General features: G+C 35.4%; 2 protein-coding genes across 2 annotated transcripts; both read left to right on the forward strand.

The window, feature by feature from the left end:
• The first annotated feature begins 1,108 nt into the window (after positions 1 to 1,108).
• On the forward strand, positions 1,109 to 13,719 carry LOC121811589 (nardilysin-like). Its single transcript, XM_042212453.1, has 19 exons — positions 1,109 to 1,587; positions 1,707 to 1,782; positions 2,457 to 2,503; positions 3,842 to 3,954; positions 4,273 to 4,346; positions 4,458 to 4,553; positions 4,649 to 4,768; positions 5,325 to 5,558; positions 6,496 to 6,644; positions 7,390 to 7,546; positions 8,182 to 8,334; positions 9,328 to 9,707; positions 9,814 to 9,963; positions 10,403 to 10,585; positions 11,138 to 11,341; positions 11,441 to 11,547; positions 11,913 to 12,066; positions 12,303 to 12,424; positions 13,200 to 13,719. Exons 1-19 carry the CDS (start codon positions 1,123 to 1,125, stop codon positions 13,438 to 13,440), a joined length of 3,225 nt encoding a protein of 1,074 aa, XP_042068387.1. The 5' UTR covers positions 1,109 to 1,122; the 3' UTR covers positions 13,441 to 13,719.
• A 3,549-nt stretch (positions 13,720 to 17,268) lies between these two features.
• LOC121811590 (expansin-A4-like) lies at positions 17,269 to 18,698 on the forward strand. The gene is made up of 3 exons (XM_042212454.1): positions 17,269 to 17,448; positions 17,541 to 17,856; positions 18,258 to 18,698. Exons 1-3 carry the CDS (start codon positions 17,316 to 17,318, stop codon positions 18,559 to 18,561), a joined length of 753 nt encoding a protein of 250 aa, XP_042068388.1. The 5' UTR covers positions 17,269 to 17,315; the 3' UTR covers positions 18,562 to 18,698.
• The last annotated feature ends 766 nt before the right edge of the window (positions 18,699 to 19,464 follow it).

The following is a 19,464-nucleotide window of genomic DNA, read 5'->3' on the forward strand; positions in this document are numbered from 1 at the left end:
CTAGGAGGAGCGGCGACAACATGAGATACAGCAACAGGCGTAGCCCCATCCCACCCGGAACGCCGTCCAGGCACCATACTACTAACCCTCCTTCCTTCGTCGTGAACTCCCCCATTAATCACCACCCTATGCCCTTTTAGCTCTTGCTTCATTTCTTCATCCTTTTCATTTTGGACTTTGTTTGGTGTTTCTCTTGTTTTATTTGTTGTGTATTTAAGACCAACCAATTATATTCATATATATTATTTTATTATTGTAATATTCATCAGAATTTGATAAACTGATTACATCGAGAATTATACTCCCAACTGTGCCAACGGTCAAAGCTATCTCATTTCAGCAGCCACAGCTGCATTTTAATCCACAATATTTTGCTTCATGCTTGCTAAGTACACAGCCTTTTAATCAGTTGCATCTGCGTTAAAATTGTTAACTTTCAAACTTTATAATTTCTTGCCGATTGAGCTTGTTTTTATAAAAAAAAATATGGACTTTTACGGACTCATGAACGGCCATTTTGTAAATAGGTCCGCGTCCAATGTTACGTGTTTATTCGGAAATTGGACCAACAATTCAATTATAGTTTTGCTATAAAATTCAAATTATGAAACTTAGAGATTTGAAATTGAATGGAATTCAAAATTAGAGATTTTAATTTTATTCACATCTTCAATTTCGTGCTACCAAAAAAGCGGTAGACTATTAGGTCATCTACAACCCTATCTCTTATTCATTTTTTTTCACTATTCATGAACTTGTAAGGAGACGAGTGGAATGCGCCATGTGGATGAGATGACTCGCCATCTTTCTCTCTGGAAGGAGACACTCCACGGGACGAGAAGAGATTTTTCATCTGCAACGTCATCTCGTCGTCGTTTCATCTCTGCGAGACAAGCTCGAAACAATGATGAGCTGTCGTTGTGGATGCCTTTAAATAAAATAGTTATTGTGCAAAATGACAAAAGCAGATACTAGTATAATTGGAGTTTCTCTTAGTAGCAGGAATTATAAAATTTTATTGCTATAAAATTAAAATATATAGTAAGTACTAAAAAAAAGAAAAAGAAAACAAAATAGAAATAAAATGGATTTGTACAACGCACGAAAGAATTGTTTGAGGCGATGCTCTTCTGCTCCGCTGCTCCCATTACCACAAGCCTCTATATAAACTCCCAAAATCGCTGCCGCAGTTACTTATTCAAAAAATTCATCACTGCCAATTCCCCTAGATTCAATTTCTCCCCACTCTCACTCCCTCTCTCATCGCCTCTCCGTGCAATGGCGGTCGGAACCTGCGCTATCTCCTCCGACGATGTCATCGTCAAGTCCCCAACTGACCGACGCCTCTACAGATTCATACAGCTTCCTAACGGTCTCTGCGCGCTGCTCGTCCACGACCCCGAGATTTACTCAGGCGAACCTTCTGGAGACGGAAAAACGGAAGACGAAGATGAAGAGGAGGATGAGGATGAGGATGACGAAGAAGATGAAGAAGCTGATGAGTACTCTGAAGGAGACGACAGCGATGACGATGATGACGAGGATGATGAAACTGAGGAAGTGAAGAAAGGCCCAACGCAGAAGAAGGTCAGTTTTTGTGTTGGATGGTTTTGAATTGGAATCCGAAATGTTGCTGTTTTACTTATCGGCTTGTACCGTTGCTGGTCTAATGAAGGTTTAATTGTCTTTTGATTGTTTGTTTGCAGGCAGCGGCGGCAATGTGTGTAGGCATTGGGAGTTTTTCGGATCCTTATGAAGCACAGGGGCTGGCGCACTTTCTAGGTTATTTTTTGCAATTCTGTGCATTTGAATTAATTATTAGGAAGGAGAGTTAAGCAAAGATTACATTGGTTTTGATATGATAACTAATTGTAAGATTGACAGCTTACCCTTTTGAACCTTCAACTTATTCAGATAGGATACTGTTGGGAAAGTGGTAGTAACTGAAAAGAAAGCAGTAGATGGCAAATTCAGAGCTAGTAAAATGCTTATAATAGCAATAACTACTACCTCCACCCAAAAAACGTATAGGTCAGTTTTTGGTATCCCCAAAAATATAACACTTTCCTTTTTTAGAACATGACCCTTCACTCTACTATATATTTCAAACTCTACTCTAGAAGTCAATAAAGCGATGCCCTTAAACTTATGCTTGTAATATCATGTGATGTGAGTCATGCTCTTGTTTTATACTGGATGAAAATAAAATTACAGTTGTACAGGTTTCCCCATAGATTTTCAAATATTGTATATTTGGAGAGTTCTAAGTTGGATTTAGGGAAAAGCAAAAATGGTATGAGTAAAGTAAGGTCACAATCTGTGCTTCTTAATCTAGTGCATGGGCTGGCGATGGTTGTGTAAAGGGTTCTTTTTTTAGCATAGATTAGAACAATTTCTTAACTGGGCATAACTAGAGAGGCCAATAGGAGAAACTTATTTCTCATATTTTATTGCAGAGCACATGCTTTTCATGGGGAGTACTGATTTTCCAGATGAAAATGAGGTTTGTGAATTGAATTTTACCTTGTAAGTGACTTTACATGTTGGATAAAAGTTTTGCAATTTGTAGTTGTTGAACCTCCCACATACCTCTCAATTAGGCAAAGGAAAGTAAATCCTGAAACCTTAGGCATGCATTTTGAGGACCACTTTCCAGTAATTTGCTATGCTTTTTTGCATACCATTGTGAATTTGTGATCCAGGTCTTCCTCAATTGCTGATCCACTTGGTTGCTATTTTCACTACCATAAAAGAGGATTTCGAATTGTTTAGGTAACTAGTTGTATGAAAGCTGATCATTTGCCAACTGTTGCTGTTTCTGACCCTAGCCACCTCAGATACTGTATCCGAAAACAAAATCTGTTCCGCATGGCCTTCTCTCTTTCGCTTAAATTACCACCATTTTCTTTGTGAAAATGTCCTCTTAAAATGCTATATTTGGTTCAGACCTTCCTTTGCACCTGACCTACGGCTCTCTTCATTCAGCTCCACATATGCCAGCAGGTGGAATAGATCGAGCAGAGGACTATGTGTAGGTTGTTTGCTAAATAGAAACATAGGTAAACTCAGGGGCAGAGCAATGTGGTGTGGAGAGGGTTAAGATAAAATTATAATTTGTAAAAGGGTACTTATTTAATTAGTTAATTTTTTAGTGTCAGTTTAGTAATTTTAAGTTAAGATTATAAATTGTAAAAATATTCTGTATTATTATTCAATTAGTTAAATTTGACAGTTATGAATTTTTCTATGTCGGAACTTTAAACCTATGACTAATTCATTTCTATATCTTTGTTCTAAGGTTAATATCAAGAAAGTATAATACAAATATGATTTTTAGATATTTGTTAAATTTCTATTAGTTGATTTTAATATTTGTATTGATTTCACAAGACATGTTGTTAAGTAGGCTATGAAATGTTATCTTAGGCCCCAGGACCCCATTGTAAAAGGTCTGGCTCCGCCACAGGGTAAACTCGTTGAGGTGGTATGGAACACATGAATACATTATTGGTTTGTCCTTTAGTTTTGTTCACAAAATAATACGACATAAGTGTTTTTAGCAAAAATTATAGTGACAACATTTCATATGAATTCCCAAAAGATGACATGGTACCAACTTTGGGTTCTGGCACTAACTCACTATTCTAAGCCATTTTAAATCATCCTGAACGTACAGATTAACTCACTATTCTAAGCCATTTGTAGCGTGGAACATTTTGTTTTGGGATATTTTCTGGTCTGTATCAGTCAATACCTTTTTATTAACAAATGGGATCTTAGGTCTCTTCTTATGTACTCAAGACAAAAAATTAGCTTCTCCATTGACCGTTTTCTTGTCTAGTATGATAGTTACTTGTCTAAGCATGGAGGCTCATCAAATGCGTATACAGAAACTGAGCATACCTGCTATCATTTTGAGGTTAAGAGGGAGTTTCTTAAGGGTGCTTTGACAAGGTAAACTTCAAGGGCTCTTGCACTATTACATGTTTCTTGGTTTTCCTTGAACAAGACAGACTAGTCTTCTTTTATGTAGTGGATAGGATGGATCATCAATTGTTTCCCATTATCTTTCCACATTTACATTCATTGAATTACAAGATACTTCTAAAATAGGGCATTTTATTTTGCTTAAAAATTCTACATTACACATTTAATAGCCTATAAGAGGGTTACTAATCATCACATCTATGAGACATAATTAAGTTTCTCCTTTGGTACGTTGGTTAATGAAAGATTGACAGTATGATTGTTCTTGTTTTGTTTGATTTTCAGGTTTTCTCAGTTCTTTTCTTCTCCTTTGGTAAAAGCTGAAGCCATGGAAAGAGAAGTATTAGCTGTAGATTCAGGTTGATGCATATCTTGTATCCTGAAAATGATTCTTACGCACAATTCCATTGACTTCTTTATCTTCCTTTGAAGCTCAATTCGTTTTGTTTTAATCAGTTAATTTGTTGCAGAATTTAATCAAGTTTTACAAAATGATTCATGCCGCCTGCAACAACTGCAATGCCATACATCAGCCCCTGGTCATCCTTTCAATCGGTTCTTTTGGGGTACGTTCACATGCTATTAGTTGTCATTTTACTCTGCACTAAGCTTTTTTGTGGTTATATATTGGTTGACAGAATTCCCAGTTCAATCTTTTTAGGGAGTAAGAAGAGCTTGGCTGATGCCGTGGAGAAAGGTGTTGATTTAAGAGAACGTATTCTGAAACTATACCATGATAGTTACCATGGTGGATCAATGAAACTAGTAGTCATTGGTGGAGGTAAGTTTTCTCATTTTGTTTCACATTAACTGCAATTTATGTGGGTGATATGCTGTTTGTCAAGGTGTTGACGATATACTGTTGCAATGTTAAATTTGCAGTTTTGCACTTTCCTGTTACTTGAATGTTTTGTATTTTTCTGTGAGAATAATCTCATATAACAATCTTTGAAATGGTTAAAACTCGTATATCTAAGAACAAATGAGAAATGCTAATAAATAGTATTTTTTTTGGGGGGGGGGGGAATGAGTCCCCTGTGATCAGCATATGATCTTTGCTTTATTCTGATGAGAATGATGTGATTGTGAAATTTTTTAAGATTTGTTGATCAGTAAGGGTTTATTTTGGATTCTTAGTACCATGATGGAATTTAAGGGGGGCTTGAGTCCTTGACTATGTTGCCACTTGGCTGTGGACTACAAATACAATGATTGACAAAGTATTTTCTATATGGGGTTATAATAAAGCATTTTCATTTGCTATTATAGAAGCAGAATCTTGTGTGAGAATTAAGTATCTGTTATCTGCTTTTAACTATTATATCTATTTCCTGCAGAGCCCCTTGAAGAACTTGAAAGTTGGGTCGTTGAGCTATTTAGCAGTGTTAAGAAAGGTCTTCAGGCTAAGCCAGAGATGGGTTTAGATATTACTATTTGGAGAACTGGCAAACTTTACTGGTTGGAGGCAGTTAAAGACGTTCATGTCCTTGATTTATCTTGGATATTGCCTTCATTGAGGAAAGATTACATGAAGAAAGCTGAAGATTACCTTGCCCATCTACTTGGACATGGTAAGATGGTCTTCTGCTGTCTACCTTATTATGGTTGATTTTTGCTCTTTAAGAGTAAGAAATGATGACTTTGTATGACCTTTGTTTTGTATGTTCTAGTTTGAGTCCCTTGAATTCTTGATATGAATAAAATGTTTGTACTCATAGACTCTAAAAATGAAGCAGCTTGATACTATTTTGATGAAGCAAGTTGTTCTTTTCGTCAACAGTTACTTTTTGCCATTGATTCTTTTCTTTCTTTTTTTTTGGTTGAGCATGCCTGTAAAGTTTCCATTAACCAACCAATCTCAAACTCTTTTATTTCTTGAACTTGAAATTTCTTAATTTATAATATTGATGAGATCCGCATGTTAATAGCTTCAAATAGGGCACTGCAGGAGTAGTAATTTACTTAATTGACAACTGAAGTTGCTACCTTGTCTTTGAAAGACAGTAGAGATGTAGATTGTTGGCCAGGGTTTGACTTATTGAAACAGAATAACCTGAAGATGTGAGAACTGAGCAGAGACGGCGAATAAAATTTTGTGCACAACACATGTGGTTTCAAGGAATCTCGCATGGCTTTCTATTAAAGATGTCTTTTCCTGTTCTTTCTTACTACATGGATCGCCTTATACACTTTTGACTGCCTTCTCATGTTTGTCATCTCTCCTCTTTCATTGACTTCACGTATTGCCTCTCAGCCAATGGGATGGTCATACCTTTCAATGGAATTTAGTAAATCAGGTGGTAGACAAGTTGTTAGCGTTTTATTATTGCATATCTATCTCGATATGCAAAGACCAAGAGACTGTGAATTGCTGAGGCTTGTTATTTTGTGTACATAGATTGTTCATTCCCTAGTTTGTGAGTGCACCTATTGCTTATTAATGCATTAATATTCTTATGGTTGGGCATTATGTTCTGACATGTTAGGGTACTAATAACATGATTGCAGAGGGCAGAGGAAGTATACATTTTTTCTTGAAAGCTAGAGGCTGGGTAACTTCTATATCTGCTGGTGTTAGTGATGAAGGGATGCATCGCTCCTCCATAGCATACATCTTTGGCATGTCTATACACCTCACGGACGACGGCCTGGAGAATGTAAATTTATTTTTCCCTGCTTTTTACAATGAAAAATGATTCAGAAAAATACAAGTTAACGAATATATTTTCTTTTAATGGTACAATTTTGAATTATACGATTATATCCTAATATCCATAACTTTATGTGTTTCGTCTTTCAAAAATTGCAATAAGAAAGGACAAAAAGTAAAAAATAACCTCCTTCAGAATATAGTCATTTTTTTTTCATAAGTACCCTTGTTTAACTGCACCACTTCCTCACTCTCCATTTCTACTTAAAAGTAGACAACCACTCTTGCATCTTCGTTTTAAACTTGTACTCAATTCATATTGACATTCTAATGTTAAATGGAGCAATAGGTATTATATGATAATATAGTTGTAATTGTAACTGTTAATTAGATTTGTTTTAAATATTTCAACTGGGGCACCTCCTATAGAGACTATGAACCATGCTTCTTTACTCATACAATAATGGTTCCTTTATGTATTACAATAATGCTTCTTACTACTGTTGGTCACACAAAGATCAATGGTCCAAATTGGTATTAAGTACAAGGAGAAAAGTTTTTATTTGATCATCTCCTATTTATATTTAAAATATCCAAAGAGCTTATTTATTTTTTGGTATAAACTTGTTGCATCTCATGATGTTCTTATGCTCTCTTGTATTTTCTTTACAATGCATTTTGTTTTTCATCATCTGTTCTAGTCCTGGAAACTGCTTGTCCTTTAGTATTTTCTTTTGATGTATATGATGTAGATCTTTGAAATCATTGGGATCATCTATCAATATATCAAACTGTTGCATCAAGATTCTCCTCAAGAATGGATATTTAAAGAACTCCAGGATATTGGACATATGGAGTTCAGATTTGCAGAGGAGCAACCTCAAGATGATTATGCTGCAGAACTTGCTGGTATTTAATGTTTATAATCTATGTAGTTTCTAGAGTTTTATGTTTACATTGTCCCTCTAGCATGGTATTTGATTGGTATACTATGAAATTTCTTCTCAGCAGTTGGCTGCTAATCAAAAAATAAATATCAAAGTCCACCATCTATCAACTAGGAATACTATACTTTATTCATAAAGTTGACCCATCATCCAAGACGTAACCAAGCCTAGACAACGATAAACTGGAATAATAGAATTAACATATGCTGAAACATCGGCTGCACTCTTCTGCGCCTTCCTCTAGGTACACACACAAGAGCTGTTAGGTATCAAGGATGCTTTAACATATAATGCTGAATGCTTAATGCTTTATTTTTATTGGGATAAAGTATCCTGTATATTCTGTCCTGAAGTTGCTAAATACTTTAATTGTCCTTTATTTGTTATGTTCATTTGAGTTGAAATGCATGTAATTTTCCACGTGGAGGGGTTCTATTTTGGAAAATATTCAAATTCCATGCCATGAAAACATGGATGGTATCAATTCTCAATGAAATTTTTTGTTTGTTCTGTTCAGGTTTACCAAGATAGATTATTTTTGGGTTTTTTGATTGTTTAAACTGAGGGATACTAAAGTGATAGCATATATTATTGCAGCGAATTTGCTTGTCTTTCCTCCTGAGCATGTTATCTATGGTGACTATGCATATGAAATCTGGGATGCTGAGATGATAAAATATATTCTGGAATTCTTCAATCCTGGAAACATGAGAGCTGATATTCTGACCAAATCTTTGAAGAAGTCGCATGGTAGTAATCTCGTACACATTATTGTTGCTGTATTAGTTTTGATATTTGATTATGTGCTTTTTGTTTCCCTAAATAGTTGTGTATATGAACACCACATATAGTAGAAAACAAAAAATCATGGTGATTCTAGGAAGTTGATGGATAAGGCATGGGGTGGATCAAGGTGGTTGTTTGACCTGTGTGAAATAGCATCTATCAATCTAAATCTCCAGTGGTTTGACAATTGAACCTTATCAGGCTAAAAAATCTCCCTTAATTGTTGATTTAAGTAGATTTATCGACAAAGTAGATGAATATGGATTGCTGCTTCTGTCATACTAATTTTATATTGATTTGGTTTTAAATTGTCATTAGAGAGAAATCACACTGATGGACTAAGCCAGTCTGCCAGTGTATAGGAGAAAATAAGTTACTTCTGTAAATCAAGCAATACCTGGTCTAGTTCACATTAAATATCTTGTCATAAGCTTTGTGAATGTGGTGTACTTCATATCTTTGTTATTGATGCTCATCAGTTAACTGACCTAGGGCATAGACTTTGGCGTGTGACATTAAATTGAATTACCTATTTTTACATTCTGCTGCTATTTTCAGTTTACACTATACATATAATTGTTTCACATCCATGCCATGTCAGAAATTGCTAAAAGGGTATACCTCTGATAAATTGTACAACCTCTGTCTACAAAAAAATAGTCTTGTTTGTGGACGAGAGTTATAATGCAAAATTGGGTAAGTAAGAGAGATAGAGAGAAAAAAGGGTTGAAATGTTGTTAGTGAAAAATGGGACCCACCTCATCATTAGAGAGAAAAACTTACTTTAAATAGATAGATATTAATTTTGGTGGACGGTCCATAATGTAAAAGGAAGACTTTTTCTTGGATGAAGGTAGTATATGTTTTCTTAACAACTCATATGGATCGAGTATCACTTTGTCGATGTCAACTTTTTACTGGAAAAGTTGCCCTTCTTAACTTTCTACTGGATTTCAGATATCCAAGAAGAGCCATGGTTTGGATCCCGATATCTCGAGGAAGAAATTCCACTTCATTTGATGGAGCTATGGAAGGATCCTCCAAAAATAGATTCCTCCTTGCATCTACCCTCAAAGAATGACTTCATTCCATGTGATTTTTCCCTACGTGTTGAGAAGGAATCTTGCCAATCAACAGATTCCGCATCTCCAAGATGTATACTTGACAAACCTTATATGAAGTTGTGGTATAAGGCTGACCAGACTTTTAAACTTCCTCGTGCTAACACATATTTCCGCATCACCTTAAAAGGAGGATACAGTAATATGAGGAACGCTTTATTGACCGAGTTATTCATATTGCTCCTTAAAGATGAGCTCAATGAGATTATATACCAGGTCCTTTCTTTTGCTCTTTTCAATGATATGTTATACTTGTTTTAATTTCTCTGTTGTAAATTGTTGGTCTAATAAATAATTAGAAGGCTTAATTACTTTATTTCAGGCTAGTGTTGCAAAATTGGAGAGCTCTGTTTCTCTTTATGGCGATAAGCTAGAGCTGAAGCTTTATGGTTTTAATGACAAGCTTTCAGTTTTATTGTCGAAAGTTCTGGCAACAGTTAAGTCATTCTTGCCAAAGGATGACCGCTTCAGGGTACGTACTATATTTACTTTATTGAAGAAAGATGAACCAGTAAGAAAGAAAATAACATCCTACTCTTGTGTTTGCAATACTGAGACAGATCTTAAGACATTTATTTTTTTAATTGAAAAGAAGTTTTATGCTATGCTAAGGATTGATAATTTTGATGAAAATGTACTCTCTCATGTTTCTCATTATATACATATAAACAACACTTCATCCTCTTTTTACTTTAATTTAAAATTGAAGTCTTGGGGAGTGGATGGCAGTGGAGATTGAATGTGAGATCTCTCCCTCTTACAAAGGAAGGTCCAGTACGTTGATCTCCAAAAGGGACAGCATTTCATCCTCTATAGTCTATACATAAGTGATATCCTGAAATTTTAGCTACTGTAAATTTTCTATATCATCTGCGGATTTTATATGCAAGCTTACTTCAGCTTTTTAACAGGTTGTTAAAGAAGATATGGAAAGATCTTTGAGAAACACCAACATGAAGCCTCTAAGTCATGCTTCCTATTTAAGATTGCAAGTTTTATGTCAAAGTTTCTGGGATGCAGATGAAAAGTTGAGCTTGTTAAATGACTTGTCTATAGCAGATTTGAGGGCTTTTGTTCCTGAACTTCTTTCCCAGGTTGGTAACAAGTTATGATAGTTGCATAACTCTATATCTGCAAACATGTTAGTAAGCTGACAGTGTTGGTTAAGTCGAAAGAGTACATCTTTTAGGTGTTTTTCTTAAGCAACTGATATGTAATGAGATTTTCGGAGATAAAATATGAAAGGAAATAAGGCCAGCTGACAGTTGAACATGTTGCTCTGGTGACTCACGTCATGAATACCAGCATCACATGGAACCTAAACTACCGTCATTGGAAAATTAAAACATGTTAGGTGTGGCAATTGGAATTCTCTTTATTGTTAACAATATAGCTTGAGTTCAGTTCTTGCCTCTCGGGTTACATGGAACAAATGCACTGATTTAAAACTATAATCTTCTTTCCCTTCTTCCTCCAAGATATAGATGATTAAATATTAAGATCGTGAATGACACTCCTAAGGACTGAGAGTTTGGATTGAGAACACTTACAGCAATTTTTGTAATTTGTGCATGCAATTGTTTTTCCTCAAAGTGGTGATCCACTAAAGTTGTCTATGCTCAATTCTATTTGCTTTTTTTTTGTAGCTATATATCGAGGGTCTTTGCCATGGAAATTTGCTGGAAGAGGAAGCTCATCGATTATCAGAGATATTCAAAAGCAATTTCTTTGCGCAGCCACTTCCATATGATTTTAGGCATAAGGAGATTGTGATGTGCCTTCCTTCAAGTGCCGACCTTGTTAGATATGTCAAAGTGAAAAATAAGCTAGAAACAAACTCTGTGGTCGAGGTAACATAAAAGCAACATGAGTAAGCTTTGTTATATACTGTTAATGGCTGCTTAATACTTACGGATTCTCTTTTTATTTCCTTCCTTTCCGTTTTGCAGCTTTATTTCCAGATTGAACCCGAAGAAGGAACAACATTGATTAAATTAAAAGCACTCACAGACCTTTTTGACGAAATAGTTGAAGAACCACTTTTTAATCAACTCAGGTATGTAAAGTTGGACTGAACATATAACAAGTGGTCAAGTAGTATGAATATGATAGTTGTAATACTACATACCTCCACTCGCAGACCTTTTTGACGAAATAGTTGAAGAACCACTTTTTAATCAACTCAGGTATGTAAAGTTGGACTGAACATATAACAAGTAGTATGAATATGATAGTTGTAATACTGCATACCTCCACTCATTATTGGCAAAAAAAATTTGAATAACGTGCAACAGTTCTGCCCCATCCCAAACCCCAGCACCCGCGAACAACAACAGTACTTGTCAATCACGCAAAAATGCACTTGCAAAAGGATTCACTAGCTGTTTCAGGCAATAACTTAATTTATTATTGTTTATACAGGACGAAGGAACAACTTGGTTATGTTGTTGACTGTAGCCCTCGAGTAACATACCGCATACTAGGGTTTTGTTTTCGTGTTCAGTCTTCGGAGTATGATCCTGTCCACTTGCAAGGGAGAATCGAGAACTTCATAAACAGCTTAGAAGAGTTGTTGGTAAGTAACCAGCCATAAATTCTTAGTCTATCGTTGATTTAGACAACAATACATGGACTTCAATTAAGTTTCCTTGAGAAGACACAGAACTTATTATTTGGATTTTATGGTGCATTTTTCCTATCTAACTATCATTTCCATACCTCCTTAAAAATTTAAAATCTGCATCTGATATATTTTACTCTTAAAGCTTACTTATCGAGAATATGTTTCTTTTAATGTTGCTTATGTTGCAGAATGGACTTGACCATGATTCCTTCGAGAATTATAGAAATGGTTTAATGGGGAAGCTTCTTGAAAAGGATCCATCTCTTTCATATGAAACAAACCGTTATTGGGGTCAAATAGTTGATAAAAGGTAACCCATTACACCCTGCAGAATTTACTGTGCATCTCAAGGCAGTGAAGTGAAAGGCTTGAGTGGGTGGCCAACTGAATCTTGAACATTAGTATATCACTGTTTTTTGTGCAACACCCAATTGCCAATTTTGAATGTACTATCCAAAAAGCCCATGTAATATCACCACTATATTTTTGGTATTCTCATCGGATGTGGGTTCGGGAAAGTCACATACAAATGTGTGCATCAGTGCGTGACATTTCCCGCCAGTGGGGATATCAAGAAATATGTACAATTAGAAAACCCTCAATGTGGGGACCTTCCAACAATACCTTCGCTTTAACTATTGATTGTTGGACGAAAAAGTTGAAGGTCCGGGCTTTTGCAGGTGTTTGCCCTTGCATGATTTGAAGTTAGGATTTTTGACATTGTGTATGACATGGGGGTTTGAAAGCTCTGGCTATCCAACCATGAGGCCCTTTTAGCCTATTGATGTTCTGCTGCATCCTGAATGTGATAGTAGGGATCCTAGATACATGTTGTAGCCTGTAGACTGATGTTAAAGTCAGTTTGAGATGTAGGTTTGATTGAATAGTCAATTTAGACTCATTTCAATTTTTTATGGTGTTTCCGCACATATTCTTTTCATACTTGAATAGTTTAGTTTATATGCTGAATATCGTTATCTGCATGTCATGTCGATCTAGAACAAGCTTCATTACTAGGAAATCATAGCAACTGAAAGCATGAGGGAAAATCAACTGCATTAACGACCTCTGACATTGGCTCTCAGGTATATGTTTGACTTATCCGAAAAGGAAGCTGAGGAACTGAAGGACATCAAGAAGGAAGATATCATCGAGTGGTATTGCACTTATTTAAGACAGCCCTCGCCCAAGTGTCGGAGGCTTGCGATCCATATGTGGGGCTGCAACACTGATCAGAAGGATGCATATACACAAACTGGAGCTCAGGTAATTAAAAACCTCGAAGAATTTAAGAAGTTGTCTCAATATTATCCGAGCATCTGCTGAAAAAAAATCAGTGTTGAACATTTTCAAATTTTGCCTCAACCAATAAAAACGATCTGCATATGAGTTGATTGTTGATCATCAAACAAGGGTGAGTTACATGTAGTTTACCAAACTGAGTATGAGATTGAAAGTTTGTGTTGTGATGATTGGGTTTGTCATTGTTAGGTTATGATTATACTGCAATATTAAAAATTTTGCCAAAAATTGTTAGGTTATGATTACACTTGATTGTTTAAACTTTAAAATATGTTGCCAAAAGAAGAGACTATTTCTGTTCTATATGAGGAGCTATTTATGTGAACCATAATGATCTTACATGTTGATTAAAAGCTTCGCAAGTAATTCATAAAACAGATGTTAAAATGCGTGTAAGGGTTTAGTTAAAATGAGTAGGTCCTATATTTTTAATGCATCTGCCATATGTCTTGCAACGGAAGTTCATGCATAAAATTACATGGCACGAAATGTGGTGTTGTCGTTAGGTGACTGAAAAACGTGTGGCATGTGAAGTGATAACATGGTAGGTCAAAACTATAAATATAATTTATCACCCTTCACCTTTGATTCTTCCAAACAAAACTATATTTGTCTACTATGGTGGCGTTCGGTTGCCATGACTAATATCATGAGACTATCCATTTAGGATTAAGTTGTGGGATTATTTTAGTTGGAGGGGGGAAGCTATGACTAATTATCATGAGACTATCCATCTAGGATTAAGTTGAAGGGTTCAATCTTATGAACCAAACATGATACATATTTAATCATGAGATTTAATCTTGCCAACCGAACACCCCCTATGTAAACCAAATGAATTCTAGAGAAAAACATTTCTATGATATAGAGCGGCAGCGTACCTACGCCCATTGAAATTTGACAAATATTGGAGGTGAAGAACATGAAAATCGTTGTCTTAGAATGAATGCTTCTTCTACCCTCTTACATTCACGAATTAATAGTGCGTTTGCATAAAAGTATACTATTTCCGTCCGTCATTTATAGTCTTATTTTGACTTCAGCATGATTTTTAAGAAATTATTTGACTTTGTGAAGGAAAATATAAAATTGAGTTGGTAGAAATTGTGCCTTATTTTTATATACTCCCTCCGTCCCAAGTTACTTGAGTCGTATTGCTTTTTGGTTTGTCCCAAGTTACTTGGGTCATTTCTCTTTTTGGCTAAAAACAAAACATCTAATCACACCTACTTTATTCTTTCTTTTACTTTACTCTCTCTTCTTTCTCTTACTTTATTCCCCCTCTACTTTATTTAACTCACTTAACACAACTTTCTTAAATCTCGTGCCGAAAAGAAACGCCTCAAGTAACGTGGGACGGAGGGAGTATTGGTTTTATAATCGAATATGAGTGTAATGGGTTAGATGAATGATAAGTCTCCTTACCATTGCTACTCTAGCATCCCATACCCGACTAGGTAGGGGTCTTTCCTTGAGGTACCCATTTGAGTGGCTTAAGTATGGGCTCCAAGGAGCTTAAGGCAGCTGGGTTGGTTGTCCTCTCCCGATCCATCCAGTTGAGTGGCTTGATATGATCCTCATTCTTGATTTGAGATTCGACGATGGATCTAACTTGAAATGCGGCAGAAGTCTCGATTTGTGTGGATGAATGACGCCACAAACGGGATGGAGGAACCATCTTATAAGTCGTGGATAGAATGATTGACGCCATAAACGAGTGTGAAAGTTCGTTTGGTAAGTCAAGTAAAAGTCGTTTTAAGAGAGAACTCATAAGAGATAAACTCACCAAAAATATTATGGATAAAGGCTGTGTCTTTTGTTATCCACAAATATGTAGACAAAGAAAATCTAAAACATAAGGAAAATAAAACTATAAAGAAATAAACTCGGACGAAACTATAATTGGTAGAAGAAAAGAATATCAACGTCAATTAATACATTTACATCTACTTATTCTTCGCCAAACAGTTCATATATTATTCAAATTTTGGCCCACTTGCATATAATTAAATTATTGCAACTTTGGGCTACTCGAATCATCATTTCTAAATATCATCTTGCGTAATTCTAGAGCTCTACTTCATGAATAAATCACGTTATACATCTTAAATTTTTTTCGCTACATCTCTTGTAGTCAGTCCAACATGCACTTCATTGAATCTTGAATTGTTGACCATTGGTTTGCATCATGGCTCTCTTTGAGTGCGATAGTTTGGACTTGATTTTGAGCAATATCTTCGAGCTATAGTCATCGTCGACTCTTGCGTCTTCATTCTTGAATCTGTCACGAACAGTGTGGCTACACTTTCTTGCATCCTCCGTGTCATAGCTCTTGTGACCGACCGGTCTTCCTATGTTCTTCATTGGGTCTTTGCCTTGACGCAGCGCATCCACGGCAAGTCATATCGACAAAATTTACACCCATTACTTATTAACGTATTAAAAAAAAAACATAAATATATGCAATCACTAATTCACTATTCTCACTGAATTAAATTTCGATCTTTTATTGATCATTTGAGATTTGATTAAAAGCGTGTGTAAAGGTTCGTGAGGGAAGGGCTTGACAATATACGGGTGTCCAAGGAGGTTATATAAACATACATAGTGACAGACTCCTACATTCCTTTCATTATGATATTTTTTAATAAGTTGATATAAGAAAAAATAATGCAATTTTTTTTTAAAAAAAATTCTCGTTGTAATAAAAATAAAATCTCCGTGTTCTGTGAAAACAGCATAAGATTGGTATGGCGCTTTCATAATACTAGTAAAAGTATGTTCCTACTTTATGTTTTATGCCGACATAAGTGATTTTTATAGTTTCATATAATTTGGATATGAATTAATTCCGTGATTTTAGCATAAAATCCAAAAGTTGCACTGCGTAAGTCGCGTGACATAATATATTTTGTGAGTGAAATAAGTGTTTGTTTAACTAACATGAATACATGATATGTATGACCACTACTAATCAACACCGACATATTCGTGAAAATAGAGGCACTCCATTTTCATAATAAACCGATAATAATAATAATAATAATAATAATAATAATAATAATAATAATAATAATAATAATAATAATAATATATGCAATTTAGTATAGTAGTAGTAATAAATTTAGGAGTACCTCATATTTGGGCCGGGTCCATACATATACTTTAACGTTTAATTTTGAGTAGAGTACTATATTATAGTATTTCTAAACATTGAAGAATTAGAATCTTGGAACTTCATATATGTAGAAATTAAGAATAACATCTATTAAAAATCACAAATGGCCTACTTTAAAACAAATACATGTATTAGTATAATAAAAATTTAAAGAAAGATCCTCATCTTATTTAACACTAATGAAAGTAACCCATTTTAGCAGATAAAAGTACAAATGTACAATGACCTAGTATTAGTTTAAAACGGGTCGCGTACAACATAGATTCTGAAGTGGACTTAATTAATTCACTAAAATACTTTGAGAAGACTAATTAAATTATATTATATTTAACCAAACATAGTTAATTATTAAAATACATAACATATGGTTCTAAAATCTCAACTCCGAAATAAAAAAGATGCATGTGATGAGGACCTACTACACAGAGCAGTAGGTGCGTGGCACCTCAACCAAAGCCAATCCATGTGCATATCATACTATTACCATTTATGCCCTATTTTCTCCTTCACAATTTCTCTGCCAAATTAATATTTTGCCCTTTATTATTCAGAACACATCATATGCATAATAAAATCGAATAATACAATGATAATAAATGCATCATTAAATGAGTTAGTACAACAAATTGGCCTGCATCATCGTGTTCGTCTCCTAGTAGTACTATCTATATATGTCCATCCTTTTCTTTGCTCGCTCCAACTTTTAAAAATCGTGACAAACATGTTTGTTATTGCACCAATCATTTCTTTCCTAATTCTTCACATACTTCTTCTTCCTGTTGAGGCTGATTACGGAGGCTGGCAAAATGCTCATGCCACTTTCTACGGCGGCGGCGACGCATCCGGCACCATGGGTTCGAATTTACACCTAACACGATATAATACATAAAGAGAAATGTTATGCTACATATCTTATCTTATGCAGTATTAATATGAATGCATGCAGAAGGGGCGTGTGGGTACGGGAATCTGTACAGCCAGGGTTATGGTACCAACACGGCGGCACTGAGCACGGCGCTCTTCAATGACGGGTTGTCATGTGGTGCGTGCTTTGAAATGCAGTGCAACAAGGACGATCCTAGGTATTGTTTGCCCGGCACCGTCACCGTGACCGCCACCAACTTCTGCCCTCCAAACTTTGCATTGCCCAACGACAATGGCGGGTGGTGCAATCCCCCTCTTCAGCACTTCGACATGGCAGAGCCCGCCTTCCTCCAGATCGCCCAGTACAGAGCTGGCATTGTCCCCGTCACCTTTAGAAGGTCTCCTTTTTCACCATTAGTCAATATTAGTATCATATTGTTTGCTCTGAGTTAAATCCTTATGGTTTTATTTTTAGGATATTTTTCAAAAAACCATCTACTAATAGAGTTAGGATATCACTAATATTACTTGTAACTATACTTATTATTCCTGGATCAGATGTGATATTTGGATTGCACTCCAACAATTGTTAATGATGATATTGTCTGCTTTGAATTTAATTAATCCTCATGGTTTTATTTTTAGGACATTTTTCAAAAAGCCACGTACTAATAGAGTTAGGAATTAGGATATCACTTATGTATTACTTGCAACTTTACTTATTTTCAGACTAGAACCAGATGTGAGATTTGGTTTTGGTTTGCACTCAAATAATTAATAATGATGATTGTAATTGTAGGGTGCCTTGTGTAAAAAAAGGCGGGATTAGATTCACATTAAACGGACACTCTTACTTCAACTTGGTTTTGATCACCAATGTTGCGGGAGCAGGAGACATCCGTGCAGTCTCGATCAAAGGGTCGAGAACAGGGTGGCAGTCAATGTCAAGGAATTGGGGGCAGAATTGGCAGAGTAACTCGGTGCTCAACGGTCAGAGCCTCTCCTTTCAGGTCACCGCCAGTGATGGCAGGACTGTCACTAGCTACGACATCGCGCCTTCTAATTGGGAGTTTGGTAAAACTTATGAAGGCGGCCAGTTCTAAAACTTCAAGCATTCAATTGCGCCAATTTTAATTTTGCTTACCTTTGTATCACTGGTTTTAATTGATGCAACTAAATACAACACTTAATTTGTAACAAATGTTGGTTCTATATCGATATATGTTGAGTTTTCATTGAAGTGACAAAAATCTACTATACTAATTAATGTCTTTTTACCGTACGAATGGAGTGTATGGGTTTCAATCCCATTAGAAGCGAACATTTAAAAAATTAGTAGTACAATTAATTTTACTAGGAGATAATAAATTTATATCCAGTGTAATATTGTATACGCAAAAAATTATAGTGAATCCAACTATTATTTATCTGATTAGAGTTCGTGCTGATGTCAATGTGGATTACTAGATAGCTGGGAAACTAAATTGTAAAGGGTCGTGCTGATGTCAATGTGGATTATCACCAATTGTGCAATTTCTATTGAATCAAGAGATTTGTGTACTGAGTAGAGAGAATAATTTCACTTGTATTGAATTGGATAACAGTTATATTTTGATCACTCGTGTTTAGGGACAATATGACAAATTAATATAAAATGTGTACTCTTATAATGTACTATTATTTATTTATCTCTCTATTCCATCATATGTTACTCAATGAAGGTAATCCTTAACTTGTGTTTTTTGATTGATCTTATTCCCTTTTGCATTGCAATAACCCCTTCAAGTTAAATAATGAGGTTGTCGATTATTTAACTTGTCTAGCACATTTCCAAAATTCTTAGGATCCACATGTTTGCTAGTTGATCATGTGAAGGTAGGAAATGAAATCCGACAATTATGGCTTAAATCTTCTCTTTGTCAACTTCCACATGTTTGGCTCTATTATGTTGAATCGGATATTTCAAGATACTAATTGCAGTTTTATTGTCACAGAAAAATTTGACT

Source organism: Salvia splendens, chromosome 7 (assembly GCF_004379255.2).
Source record: "Salvia splendens isolate huo1 chromosome 7, SspV2, whole genome shotgun sequence".
Classification (NCBI taxonomy): Eukaryota; Viridiplantae; Streptophyta; class Magnoliopsida; order Lamiales; family Lamiaceae; genus Salvia; species Salvia splendens.